Source organism: Cololabis saira, chromosome 17, assembly GCF_033807715.1.
Source record: "Cololabis saira isolate AMF1-May2022 chromosome 17, fColSai1.1, whole genome shotgun sequence".
Classification (NCBI taxonomy): Eukaryota; Metazoa; Chordata; class Actinopteri; order Beloniformes; family Belonidae; genus Cololabis; species Cololabis saira.
In genome coordinates, this window is record NC_084603.1 from 27,837,093 (window position 1) to 27,850,403 (window position 13,311).

The 13,311-nt window shown below is 42.7% G+C and overlaps 1 protein-coding gene across 1 annotated transcript; it reads right to left on the reverse strand.

Annotated features, from left to right (window-relative positions):
• Window positions 1-1,373: 1,373 nt before the first annotated feature.
• On the reverse strand, window positions 1,374-11,890 carry LOC133463364 (cytochrome P450 3A30-like). The gene is made up of 13 exons (XM_061744867.1): window positions 11,739-11,890; window positions 11,532-11,625; window positions 11,339-11,391; window positions 10,864-10,963; window positions 8,866-8,982; window positions 4,343-4,428; window positions 4,110-4,252; window positions 3,906-4,030; window positions 3,274-3,358; window positions 2,898-3,058; window positions 2,570-2,796; window positions 2,219-2,381; window positions 1,374-2,142 (listed from the first exon to the last, which is right to left on the reverse strand). The coding sequence occupies exons 1-13, from the start codon at window positions 11,804-11,806 to the stop codon at window positions 2,068-2,070; spliced, it is 1,497 nt and encodes a 498-aa protein (XP_061600851.1). The 5' UTR covers window positions 11,807-11,890; the 3' UTR covers window positions 1,374-2,067.
• Window positions 11,891-13,311: the final 1,421 nt, after the last annotated feature.

Here is a 13,311-nt window from a genome sequence, read left to right on the forward strand (position 1 = left end):
GGGGTTAGCGAGGTAACTTCAGGTTTAACCCTGGGTTTTCAGGACTACGACGGTGGTTCACTTCTTATCGGGGCACATCGCCATGGTAACTTATGCTGAACAGCTAACCTGCTCCGGAGCAGGTTATGTTCGAGATACAGATCGCCGGGTATAAAAGCACCGCCCACTGACCAATCAGCTCTCTTGGAAAATGGCATGCCCTTTCGAAGAGAATCCAGTGGAGCTTGGTGCGCGGATCGTGAGAGGATCCCTCCGAAGAGAACGCGTATTCAGGGCCACCAAAACCCCTTTGCTTTCCCTGTATGAACGATCCAAAAAAATCAAAAAAAAAGGAAAAAAGGAAAAAAAGAAAAAAGAGGTGGAGGAGAAAATAAAAAATAAATCAATCAATGAATAAATAAAACAAATCATCACCCAAAATCCGATGTACAGTCAATCCAAAACTAATACCAATTAAATAAATAAATCAAGAAGAAATCAAAAAGAAGATGCATTTGTAAGGGGATAGCAAAAAAGGGATTTTCAATTTCGTCCCTCGAACATTCTGAGAAGTCACTTTAAAATACTAAACACCCCCCTCCTGAAAAAATAAAAAATAAAATAAAATAAATAAAAAAACCCAATTCTTTGGTACAGCATCAGCACAAGTTATCGGTCAACAACAATAGTTATAGAACCAATATATACAGGACTGTCTCAGAAAATTAGAATATTGTGATTTTCTGTAATGCAAACACAAAAACAAAAAAATGTCATACATTCTGGATTCATTACAAATCAACTGAAATATTGCAAGCCTTTTATTATTTTAATATTGCTGATCATGGTTTACAGTTTAAGATTAAGATTCCCAGAATATTCAAATATATGTTTATATCCCTATGAATTTACACATTTATACAGTCAGCGATCTTTTGCCAGCTGTCTTTCCTGCATTTTGCAGCTGCAACTGTGTTGCTTTTTGCCTGTATTATATGCCTATACTCATCATATTTCCGTAAAATTATTGTTTGCTCTTCGCTACTGAAATAAGCGGCTCTGACAGCGGAGTTCTCCATGCTTGCAATTGGTCATGCGCTGAAAACACCGCCCCTTTTATGTGCACGCGCTCATATCCAGATTGGAGAAACCTGGGTCGATCTACCGAGTTGATAACCACCGTCGTGTGACCGCTTAGCGTGATTGCAATTGTCCCGCTTAGTGAATCTGGATAAGGAAAAGATATCCTGGATATGTTGAACTTGCTTCGTAGTACAGGCCCGAGGGCTGCAACTCCTCTTTTTAAACTGGAATATCCTGGCTTGAGTGCTGTTGTCAGTGACATAAGTATTTGAAATGAACATGATTTTTAAATGTCTGTTGACATATCGGGGTCATTTTATGATTCGTTTTATTATTGCTCTTACATACAGCTCCTTTAAAGTGTAGTAACTTTAAAAAAAAAAAAAAGTGTAGTAACAATTTGTAGGAAGCTTATTTTGACAAACACCCACTCAGCATGGAGATCACACCTTGTTTTGCTTGTTGAATTGTCTGATATTGCGATACACTTACGATACGGTCAAATATATTCTTCCGTTGTCCGCCATCCACACATATTTTACTTTATGTTTTGGTAATTTCAAACTTCCGGTACAACTTCAAAATAAGAGACCCATCATGGAAACCACACATGTCTAAATAAAATACAATCAATAAAATACAACTGTTACTAATAAATGGCGCTTACATTAAGTGTTCTTCCTGACATTCAAACACATATACTTGGAGAGGTCAGGAAAACTTATAAGCTTAAGTGGTTTAAAATAAATTAAAAATTATTAAAGAATTTATACTTCATGACCATTGAGAATGAAAAGAAAAATGAAAGAGTAAAGATTGAATTGAACAACAATCGAATGAAAATGAAAAGATAAAATTGGATTTATACATATATTCGACTGGACCCAGACCCTGGTGGTCGGTAGAGGACCTGCAGCTCTGGACCCAGACACATTCAATACATTATAAGTAAATACTACTGATAAAAATCTGTGTAGATTACATATGGAGTTTTTCCATCTTGTATCACTTCTCTCTGGGAACAAACTTGAGCTTTACGGGCTGAAGTGGTTGAAACTTCCAGTCAAACTGCGGAGGAATCTGAAAAAGAAAAATGATTGTAAATAGTCAGTGATCTGACAGCAGAGCAACATGAAAGTGTGAATATTTGTTTTACCATGGTGTCTTTGCATGTTTCCACAGTGTAGTTCTGCAGCAGACGCGCAAGAACCACCTTTACGACGAGGATTGCGTACCGCATCCCAACACAGTTACGAGGGCCGAGGCCAAATGGCATGTATGCATACGGGTTCACCTCGCTCTCATTGTCTTTACTGAACCTGGACAGACCAGACTGAGGTTTACAATCACAATTCTCCTTTGATGCAGCCGTGCATATTTACACTATTGCATATATGTAAAACCATCTTTATAAAGTAAAACTGATAATCTAAAAAGCGACTCTGTTGGCAGGGTTTATTTAATATTAGATGTAAGTAATATCAACTTTTGTTCTCTGTAAATGTACCTCTCTGGTCTGAAAAGCTCAGGTGAGTTCCAAAAGCGTGGGTCCTTCTGTAAAATGTGTGCAGGAATCCCAACCAGGGTTCCTTCAGGGATGGTGAGTCCGTGGATCTGCACAGTCTTCTTGCACATTCTCTCAAGACGAGGTGCAGCGGGAATCACCCGCATCGACTCACAAATGACCTGGTCCAGGTACTGCAGATTATTCAGGTCCTCATATGTAATAGAAGCCTAAACGCATAACATGTAGAGGAATGTAAACACAAAAAGATTCAGATAATGTCAACCGCAGGATCTGAAATGGTGGCAAGTTATGTGCAGAATTGTTATACATCTTTCTGCAGCTTGGTATCGATTTCTTCCTGCAAAGTTTTCATTGGATCAGGGTTTGTGGCCAGATTGTAAAGGATGAAAGACAGGGTGGTACTGGTCGTGTCATAGCCACCAAAGATGAAGATCAAGGCCTGAGAAAAGATCTCGTGTTCAGTCAAACCTGCAACCAAAAACAGAAAATCGTTTCTGTGAGTGTTTATTTCAACATCTCATTCAAAGTTGCTGTACTGCTGCTGATTTCAGCCATTCTAAATACAATCAGAAAGGCCAAAGCTAATTTCATTCATCTGATCATGAAAATACCAGATATCATTTTAAATTGCAGACTCCGTATCACTTCAGTCATCAAGAACTACTGTTGTGGTGAAAACATACCTTTACTTGGCTGCTCATGTTCATTCTTTATATCTTTTTCTGGAATCTCATTCTGAATCATCACCTGCAGGAAATCTCCACGTGTCTAGATTGGTACAGATAACATTCAAGTGTCACACAAACCTAAAATGTCTGTATTTGAAAGAGAAAGAAAGAAACTGGAAAGGAAGTATGCATACCAGATTACAATAAATTACAATTAAAAGAGTAGAAAAATATTTGGGCCAATTTCCTTTTTCTTTTATTGAATTTATATTTTCTTCCATTGCACTTTAACCATTTTCAACTATTGTCATCTTTATTATAATAAATGTGATTTCTGTTTTACTCTGTCTGAAGCCTTTTGCCATCATTGTTGATTTCTTATTACCAAGACGGGTCCGGCTGCAGACTGTTGGGAAGTTGGGAAGACATTACTGTACGTACTTTAAAAAAAAAAGGCAATCAACTAGTCTTCCTTTATAGTTTTTGTGCAAATTAAACAAGTATGTGCAAGTAAAATTTGTTGATGGAGCACAGCTATTAAAACAGTCAGACATAAATATGCTATTGACTGAAAAAACTCCAAATATTGCAGAATTCTTTTAATTCAATGCAACTTTTCTTAGACGTGGCTAAATGTAAATACTTACCGATTCCTCTGCGTTATGCTGGTCTTTAAATCTCTTGATGATGTTGTAAAAAAAATCCACACTTTCTCTGGGTAATATGTCAATTTTAAGGAGATTCAGCAGACGACTACCAAAGGGAAAGATCACTGAAAAGAACACATTTATTAAACAAAATTGATGAAGATTTAAAACACGTTTAATTAGATTGAAGAAGGGAGGACATACTTGCGAAAATAAAAGGCCAAAAGTTCATGTTCAGAACCTTCTTGATGTGAACATTTACAGGCTCATCAGGATTGTTTATGGTATCGGCCTCCACACTGAAAGATGCACTCGTTACAGTGTCCAAACTGTAAGGTCCCACAAATCTGACAAAGACATACAAGAACTACTGTGTTTATTTATTTAAGGAAAGACATTGCAATGAAATGATGGTATACAACAGATTATTAACATACTCTTTGACATCGACGGACTCATCCAAATTTGTCTTTCCAAGTTTCTGAACAAGTCGATCAGCATATGTGGCAACAATGGGAAAAATCTTCAAGGGGAAGAACAAAAAAAAGTTTTGTGATGTAAACAGAAGTCTTTTACATAGTTTGTTTTGCAAAAATTAACATGAATTCCTTCAGGTAGTCTTAGGACAGAGAACAGAGATGAAACCATTTTTATTCTTAGTCAAAACAATGCTCTGTTTTCTCAAAGTGCTTTGAGAAACTGTTTCTGGGGCACAGGAAAACAACTGTCTCTGGGCCCCATCTCCCGAGTCCTGAAACCCAGTATGGGAGCACCGCAGTGGTGTGTCCTCAGCCTGTTCTGTTTTATACTCCCTCTACACCTGCGACTGCACACCCACTCATCCCACAAACCTAATCATCAACTTTGCCAATGACAAAGCTGTTGCGGGTCTTATTTTCAGTTGAGGGTCAGACTGCTTACAGGTACCGGTGGAGCTTTCACCTCCAGGTCCCTCATATGAGGAAGGCCCTGCATCCCCTTTGATAGACGTGGAAGGGGATGAGGATGGCTTTGTCTACCTGCTGCCTTCAGAGGAAGAGGATATGTTGTCTATGGGTCAGCAGGAGGAGGAGGAGCTTGACGACAAGCGGTTGCCCCTCCTGCATGGTCTCATTACTAGGGCAGCAGCTGCTCTGGGGATAGAGATGCCGCCCACACAAGGGCTCCGCCCATCACGGTTTGACGATGATAAAGGGGGGTCTCAGTCTTCAACGCACTTCTTGGTGCCCCTCCTCTCAGACTTTGAGGAGGTGGTCAGGCCCAGCTGGATCTGAGGGTCCAGCTGAATGCGGCTCGGCGCGGCAGGAGAGGACACAGAGGGCGAGGGGGAAAAGCACCCCGGGGCCCCAAGTCCCAGTCCTGACGTTATTTGTCCCACGGCCTGCACAAACCCTCAGGGGCCCCAGACAGGATGGGAGTCCCTGGGGGCGGACCCCTGGGTCGTTTTAAGAATGACCCAGGGGTAACGTCTTCAGTTTCTGAGCGCTCCACCTGTGACTTCGGTGCCTGCTTTTACCATCGCTGCAGATCACCAGCGCAGAGAGATTTTACGCTCAGAGCTGTCCACTCTTCTGGCCAAGAGGGCCATCAGAGAAGTGGACCACGACGACAGGCGGGCAGGGTTTTATTCCCGGTATTTCCTAACACAGAAACGCGATGGGACACTCCGGCCTATTCTGGACCTCAGAGGCCAAGATGCAAGATGTTGTCCATACCGCGAGTAAAGCAGGCGGTCCTTGTGGGGGACTGGTTCGCAACAGTCGACCTCAAGGACGCGTATTTTCATATTCCAATTTGGGAGGGCCACAGGAGTTTCCTCAGGTTTCTCTTCAACGGCAAAACCTTCGAGTTCTGTGTCCTCCCCTTTGGGATATCGCTGGCCCCCCGCACCTTTACCAGGTGCATGGATGCGGCCTTAGGGCCTATGCGGCAGCAGGGCCTCAGGATTATGAATTACCTGGACGATTGGCTCATTTGTGCTCGGACAAGGGAGCAATGTTGCCATCGTGTGCAGTTGTTGGTGCACATCCAGCGCCTGGGTCTGCGCATCAACGACAAGAAGTGCAGTCTGCAACCATCTCAGACTACCCAGTTCCTGGGTATGTGGCTGGATGCCAGAACTGGGTTGGTGACATTGACTCAGGCCAGACAGGATTCCCACAGGGACTGTCTGGGGCATTTTTTCCTGGGGGCCAGGGTCACATGGAAGCTGTGTCTTCGCCTTTTGGGTCTCATGGCAGCTGCTGTACAGGTGGTGCCACTGGCTCTCCTGCACATGCGGCCGGTTCAGAGGAACCTGTACGCTTTAGGGCTCTGCCCGCAGAGGCATCTGAGGGCGTTGGTGCTTGTGACCGGGGCGTTGTGCGCAGCCCTCAGGTGGTAGAAGGACCCAGAGAACTTGGCAAGAGGCAGAAGGCTGGGTCCAGTGCTGCGCCATCAGGTGATCTCCGTGGATGCGTCCTTCACAGGTTGGGGGGCCGTCCACGAAGGCAGAGGGACCAGCAGATGTTGGGGGCCCCGGTGGCAGGGCCGCCACATCAATGCCTTGGAGCTGAGGGCAATACACTTGGCCTTGGTGCATTTCCTCCCAGTCCTGCAGGACTGCCACGTACTGGTGAGGACCGACAGCACCACGGCAGCTGCATATGTCAAAAGGCAGGGAGGCATGGGCTCTCCGAACCTGGGCAAGATTGGATGTGGGCGTACAAGCAGTTCCTGTCACTCAGGGCAATGCATGTGCCTGGATGGTGAATGTGGCAGCAGACCTCCTGTCCAGGAGGGGACCGCATCCAGGGAACTGGAGGCTGCACCCAGCCGTGGTGAAGGAGATCTGGCACCGCTTTGGCAGAGCGGTGGCCGACCCGTTTGCCTCGAGCAACGACGCGCACTGCCCCCTGTATTACTCCATAGGGAGGGATTCGCCTCCCCTGGGCTGCGATGCCATGGCACCCCAGTGGCCGCAGGGGCTGCTTTATGCTTTCCTCCCATTCAGCTTCCTGCCCAACCTGCTGCAGAGGATCAGTCAGGAGGAGTTTCAGGTGATTCTGGTGGCGCCGGACTGGCCACAGATGACGTGGTTCTCGTGGGTGACACCACTGTTGCACGGGACACCATGGAAGCTCCCAGTTCGCCGGGACTTGTTGAGTCAGGCACAGGAGACCCTGTTCCACCCCTTTCCACAAGGGCTGAATCTCTGGGCCTGGCCACTGAAAGGGCCAGCTTATTAGGCATGGGGCTAATGGGTTCTGTAGTTTGTACCCTGCAGAATGCTTGAGCCCCATCAACAAGGGCGGCATACTCATACCGGTGGGAGTTGTTCGGGTCATGGTACGCTGCAAACCAGCTTGACGCCCTGTCGTGCTCGGCTCCAGAGGTACTCAGATACCTGCAAGAACTCCTGGAGTCGGGTAAGTCGAGTTCCACCCTGAGGGGGGTGGTGGCGGCGATAAAGGCCTCTCGGGTTGGTAAGGATAAGCTAACTGCACAGGATGCTGACCTGATATCGCGGTTCCTCAAGGGGGCACAGAGGCTGGTGCCCCGCACTAGGCCGACCGTCCCGGGGGGCCGGTAGGGGTCGGCAATGGACAGCGCTGTGTCCGGTTAGGGCACTTAAACTCTATATTCAGCGTATGGCAGCATTCAGGAAAACTGATCAGCTGTTTGTCTGTTTTCAGCCTCAGCGCTGGGGGAAGCCGGTGTCTAAGGCTAGGCTTTCTCACTGGGTCGTGGAGGCTATCCACCGGGCATACAGTGAGGACAGTGAGCCGGTGCCGGAGGGGGTAACAGCGCACTCTACACGGGGCGTATCCACCTCCTGGGCCTTGTGGCGGGGAGCTGCCCTCTCAGACATGGGCAACGCCGAACACTTTTGCCAGATTTTATAGTTTGAACGTGGCCACCAGTGCCTCCTTTGGGGAGCGTGTGCTGGGGGCCGTGTCTCCTTGAGTTTGATTCACTTGCCCCTGGGCTGTTGGCATTGGGCCTGGCCAGTGTGATGTCACTATACTAGTCAGTGGCCTAGCAGAGTGCAGGTCGTCTGAGTGGCCTCTTCCCTGCACCCCGCCCTTGCGTCTGGCGGGGTTGGTGGTGCGGGACTCCCGTACAGGGGTGGTGTCATGTTGCGTCTTTGCCACCTTAGGTAGGGCGAAGCTGCCTGACGGGGTTGCTCTTTGAGCAGTGTCTGCTCTGTCTCCTTGGGACCCTCGCGGTGTGTCTCACAGAGCCCATAACATATATTCTATATGTGGTGGAGAGATATTCTCATACGATAGAGAACGTGGGGTTACAGTGTAACCCTGGTTCTCTGAGGATAGAGAATATCTCTCCACATCGAGGCCGCTCGGGACCCGTTCAAATCAGAGTGAATCAGCTGATCCCTGCGCAGGTGGATCCATTTATAGGGCGCAGGGGAAGCCACGGTAGGCGTGGTGTGTCTTAAAGAAGTTTTCACGTCAGCTGCTAGATTGTCAGTAAATCCCATAACATATATTCTATATGTGGTGGAGAGATATTCTCTATTCTCAGAGAACCAGGGTTACACTGTAACCCCATGTTATTTTGTTAGATGACTTTGGGACTAGTTAGTAGTCATGTCAATCCTTAAAAGCACTCGAGTCAATCATCAACTAATGCAGAATTAGCGGTAGTGCAATTGCCACACTTATTTGATCTAAGCTAATTCACAAAAACATCTATAGTGAGTTCACACATAAGACATCCACTGTCTCTGTTTTATTGTGCCTGCAGTTGAATACCACTTCATATGTAAACTAAGGAGCTGAACTCAGGATGCTCCTGATGTTCTACAACTCATGCAAGATGACAAAATAACTAGGTTTTTTTTTGGTCTCGGTCTCAGTCTTGAGCTGAACTAGTCTTGGTCTTGGTCTCGGTTTAGGCGGTCTTGACTACAAGTCTATTCAGAGCAGATTGGTTTTGTGAACTGAGATAAAATACCAACCTTTTTCAGTCTCCCACTGGTGAAGCATGGAGAGAGTGTACTGCGAATACGTTTCCATCTTTCATCTTTAACATCTGTAACTGCATCATCCAGTGGTCCGCTCAGTCCCATATTATCCTGGGAACAGAAGAAACAGCAGATGTTTGCAGAGATGTCACGAAGCACCATAAATGTGACTTCTTGTAACCACTTTCTTTCTCATGGCTAATTGATTCAATTGTGCTTGTTGGCATTTCTTTGGTAAATAAAATGAAAACAAATGACTCAAATATACATCCTGAAAAGTCGAAAGTGTTTCTCAATAAAGCACTACAATGTCTCTCAACTCTAATGCTTGGGATACATCCATGTTAACTGCGAAATATGTTTTTTACAACCTCAGCTACTGTAGAAGGGCCTCAGTTGTATTTACCAGGCAGAGCAGGTCTAATACTGTAACCTCACAAGAATAGTCATGTTGCAGGGCATTAAGTCAGGTTAAGTCTGCAATGTTGACCAAAGTGTTTACAGATAAATATCACAAACATTAACATGAATTCATATAAAAACATAGCAAAGTAAATTATTTACTAGCTGTCATTGTTCGGTTCAAATTGCTTTTCTTCCATTTATATGGCAATATACTTCAAAATAAAAAATGGTTAACCTTAATGTCCAATCAGTTATTCAAATCATTAATACATTTTAACAATGTCAGCAGTGAATGAGAATTATTAGACCAAATTGGCAGATACATTTGTATATCATCTGCAAAACATTGAAATTACCAGCTATATTTCTAACATACTGACCACAGGGCAGTATCTGGAAAGAAAACAGTAATGGGCCAAAAATGGAGCCGTGGGGTACCCCACAAGAGAAATAGACAACAGAAGATGAAAACTCAAATCTTTACTGAAAAGCTCTTGTAAGTCAAGAAAGGCCTGAGAAAAGCAAGGATTTTCAATGCTACAGACGGTTCAAGACGGGATAAATGAATGGAGTGGTTGACTGTATCAGAAGCAGCAGTTAAATCTAAAAGCACTAAAACAGCAGTTTCTTGAATTGCCTGTTAAAAAAAGTAATAAAAACTCTTAAATGGGCTGTCTCAGTACTGTGGTGACGCTTAAAACCAGACTGAAATTTCTCGGAACCACCAAACTCCTTAAATAAAAAAAAATAAAATAAAAAATTGCAGTTGGTTAAAAACAACTCTCTTTAAAACTTTAAAATAAAAGGAGAGAGTTTGGAGATGGGTTGAAATTTGGAGAGAACAGAAGGGTCTGAGTTCTTCTTTATTTAAAGCGGTTGCACCATGGCATACTTATAAGCAGTAGGAACAACATTTTAGTGAATAGATAAGAGTAAGTAATTGATTCAAGCTGCTGGACTGATTTTTGCAGTTTGTATTAGGACTGGGGAATACTACAGTGTTTGCACTTGTTTTCTGATTGTAACACAAGATGAGGTGTCTGGTCTGATGTAATCCTTCATCATAGTAGTTGCTCTCACAGCAGGAAATTGCTGAAAATTGAAACCACCTAACTTGACTCTGGGAACTCTAACATTTGGGTTACCATCATGTTGACAAGGAATCATGTGTCCTGGGTTTATAATCTGAGCTACTGTATCTCCTCAGTTGTAATAACAGGGCAGAAGAGATCCAAGAACCTCACAAAAACTGCCATATCATACAGGCGTAAACGATGCAGGAGACGGACGAAAGGGTCAGTCCGTATCCATGTGTTTTTCGGGTTAAGCATAAATTAACTTTTAAGGTGTTAGTCCACAGCATGGTCAACCTACACTGAAAACTTTACAACACTCAAAATACATACGGCTGACTTTTCCAGTTTGTACCAAGATTGCGTAATACTGGAGTTTTGTTGTTCCTTTTGTTGGTTGCAAGAGATGAGGTGTGTGGTCTGATGTAATCCTTCATCATGCTTAAGTAGATCTTTTGAAATACTGAGTTGAATCTTTTTTTTCTTAATGACTAAAGTTTATACCCTCTCTTACCCTGCGGTTTGTAAATACACTGTAGCATTCCTTCACCAACACAGTTTTGATAATCTCGGGGTCCGAAACCATCAAGACTGGTTGCCGTCCATCAAACAATCTGGAAAAAAACAAAAAACGGACATTTCATTTTAGGCCATTCAATTAATTTAGCTCAAATTTGCAATGACATATTTCCAATCGACCTGCTCCCCAATAAGTACAGAAACATTTTTAGAACATCCTGCTACAAATCATTCCTGAAGTGGAATAATTCCATAGAGATAAAGATAAAGATGTACTTTATTGATCCCAGGACTGTGAAATTATTGTAAAACATCAAAAGAGATTAATTTGTTTAGCTAGATACAGCCTGAGGGAACTAAAAATAAAGAGTAACCTAAAACTGTGAAGAACAAATAAATCTCCCTAAGTTGTTCACTTTATTACGAGGAGAAATTGAACTGTAGCCTATACAATTAATGTAAATACTCACCCCCAGACATCTCCATACTTTTTCTGACACCCAATGTCAAAGGAAAGGATGCCCTTCATAAAATGACAGATACATCTATTAAAAATAATCCAGTGACATTAATGAAAATGAATCATAATTTAAAAGATACTAAAATACATCACAGTAAACACCCTCCTATCTGATTTCAACATCAGTGGACTTCTCCTGCTACCTTTGATGCTCCATACAAGGTGCCAATAAAAGGCAGAGGCCTTGGTCCTGATATTCCCAGGTTTTTGAAAAACCTATATGGCCAAATTCCATATCTATTTCCCGGAAAAGGAGAAACAAGGAGACAGGTCAACAACAGTTCATCAGACATTTGTTTATGTTGGACAGTAAAACAGTCAGACTTTGATATTAAGTAGGCTAAACTCACAGTAGCAACAGGGTAAAACAGAGAGCCAGTAAAGTCCATGTGGTCGCAGAAAACAACGTGAAAATCATCCTGATTCGACTCTTTCCAACCACCAGTGAAATCAGGAAACAATGTGTTTTAAAGCGTCTCAGCTGTAGGAGGAGTCCTGAACCTCAACCCACTTCACAGCCGGATATGTGCGTGGCTGCCGCAGCTTGGACTGTGTTACTGTTGTCCTGCTAAATTCTGATAAGATAAGTTAAGGAAATAAACTTTATAAAGAAATTATAGAACTGGACTTGAAAAAATAAAGGCTTTCCCATTAGTGGTTATGTTTGGCTTGTTAACGCATACATTAATTCAAAAATATATTTTTCTAATATAATATACATTGCAGGATGAATATAGTTTTAGAAAAAGAAAGAAAAACGAGATAATTATGGCTTTGACCCTTCGACACCATGGAAAACCCGGAAAATACGTCATTGACTCGGAGCGGAGCCAAAGTCCGGCAGCAGCGTCTCTTATCTATCTGTATTTCTAAATAACACCCAGCTTTGTTATTATATTCATTTGGTCATATAATTGTGTTTTAGGGATTCAGTGGGTGGGCTGCAGGAATTATGTGTCTTGCCGTTTTATTTTAGTTGAAAGTGTCGAAGGGCAAGTTAGCAAAGAGTGAATCAACACGTTTTTAACTTTAATCACGTAGCCTTGTGTTCAGAACAGTTCTGTTTTGTTAATGGCAAAGTATGTTAAGTGGAACAATATACAAATCGCCATAAAACATCCACAAGAGACAGTTTAAACCCCTTTAACTGCATGAAAGATAGCAAACATGGTTTCATGTCAGAAATGCTGAATTCACACATTTCATCACAATCGGTACTTTCTTTTTGGATAAAAGCTGTTTCACACATTTTGAGTTCCCCCCCCCCCCCTTTATTTAAGATTTTATTAACAAAGTGCATCTTCAAATCGAAATAAATAACCTCACTATTTTTTCTAAAATCTTTATACTTACATGAAAATATCAGAGGAATGATTTTTACTTTTTTTGTAGGTTGGAGCAAAGTTGTGTAACTTTTATGATCCCCTTTTATAAGAGTTTCCTCAACAGCACCTATAAAAGGCTCTGTCACGCCTAATCTTTCCCTCTTTTTCTGTGATGTCTTTGGAAAAGGCTAGCTCTTATTTTTTACTTTTAATTAAGCATCTTATTTGACTTAATTTAATATGTTATGTCACCCGATATTTCCCATGAATATTCTTTTGTGTTTATGGTCATATTACATTATTATAACCCTTTTTTTCAGTGATATCTTTGGGGGAAGAGATATAATTGGATAACTGAACCTTTTGAGTCCAGTACTGGTGACATAAAATATTAAATCAAGTCCAATAAGATGCTTGTGTGATAAATTGTGAAGCCAATTATACTGAATGGAGCAGGAGGCTAGACGGGTGGTTTACATGACCCATATGCCCCGATCCTTGGAGGAAGCTGACTTTAGGCATTTCGTCCATTAAACAATGTCCTATATTGACTTTACAAATTCCTTCCACCCATGCTGCTCCATATTTTAGCAGCATT

Bases quoted from the DNA above. Each gene is read 5' to 3' on its own strand.
- LOC133463364 (XM_061744867.1), bottom strand. From the start codon at position 11,806: ATGATTTTCACGTTGTTTTCTGCGACCACATGGACTTTACTGGCTCTC. The intron at 4,253-4,342 runs GTATGTTAATAA...TGTCTTTGTCAG, and splicing joins GAGTCCGTCGATGTCAAAGA to ATTTGTGGGACCTTACAGTT. The intron at 4,031-4,109 runs GTATGTCCTCCC...TGTTCTTTTCAG, and splicing joins TTGGCCTTTTATTTTCGCAA to TGATCTTTCCCTTTGGTAGT.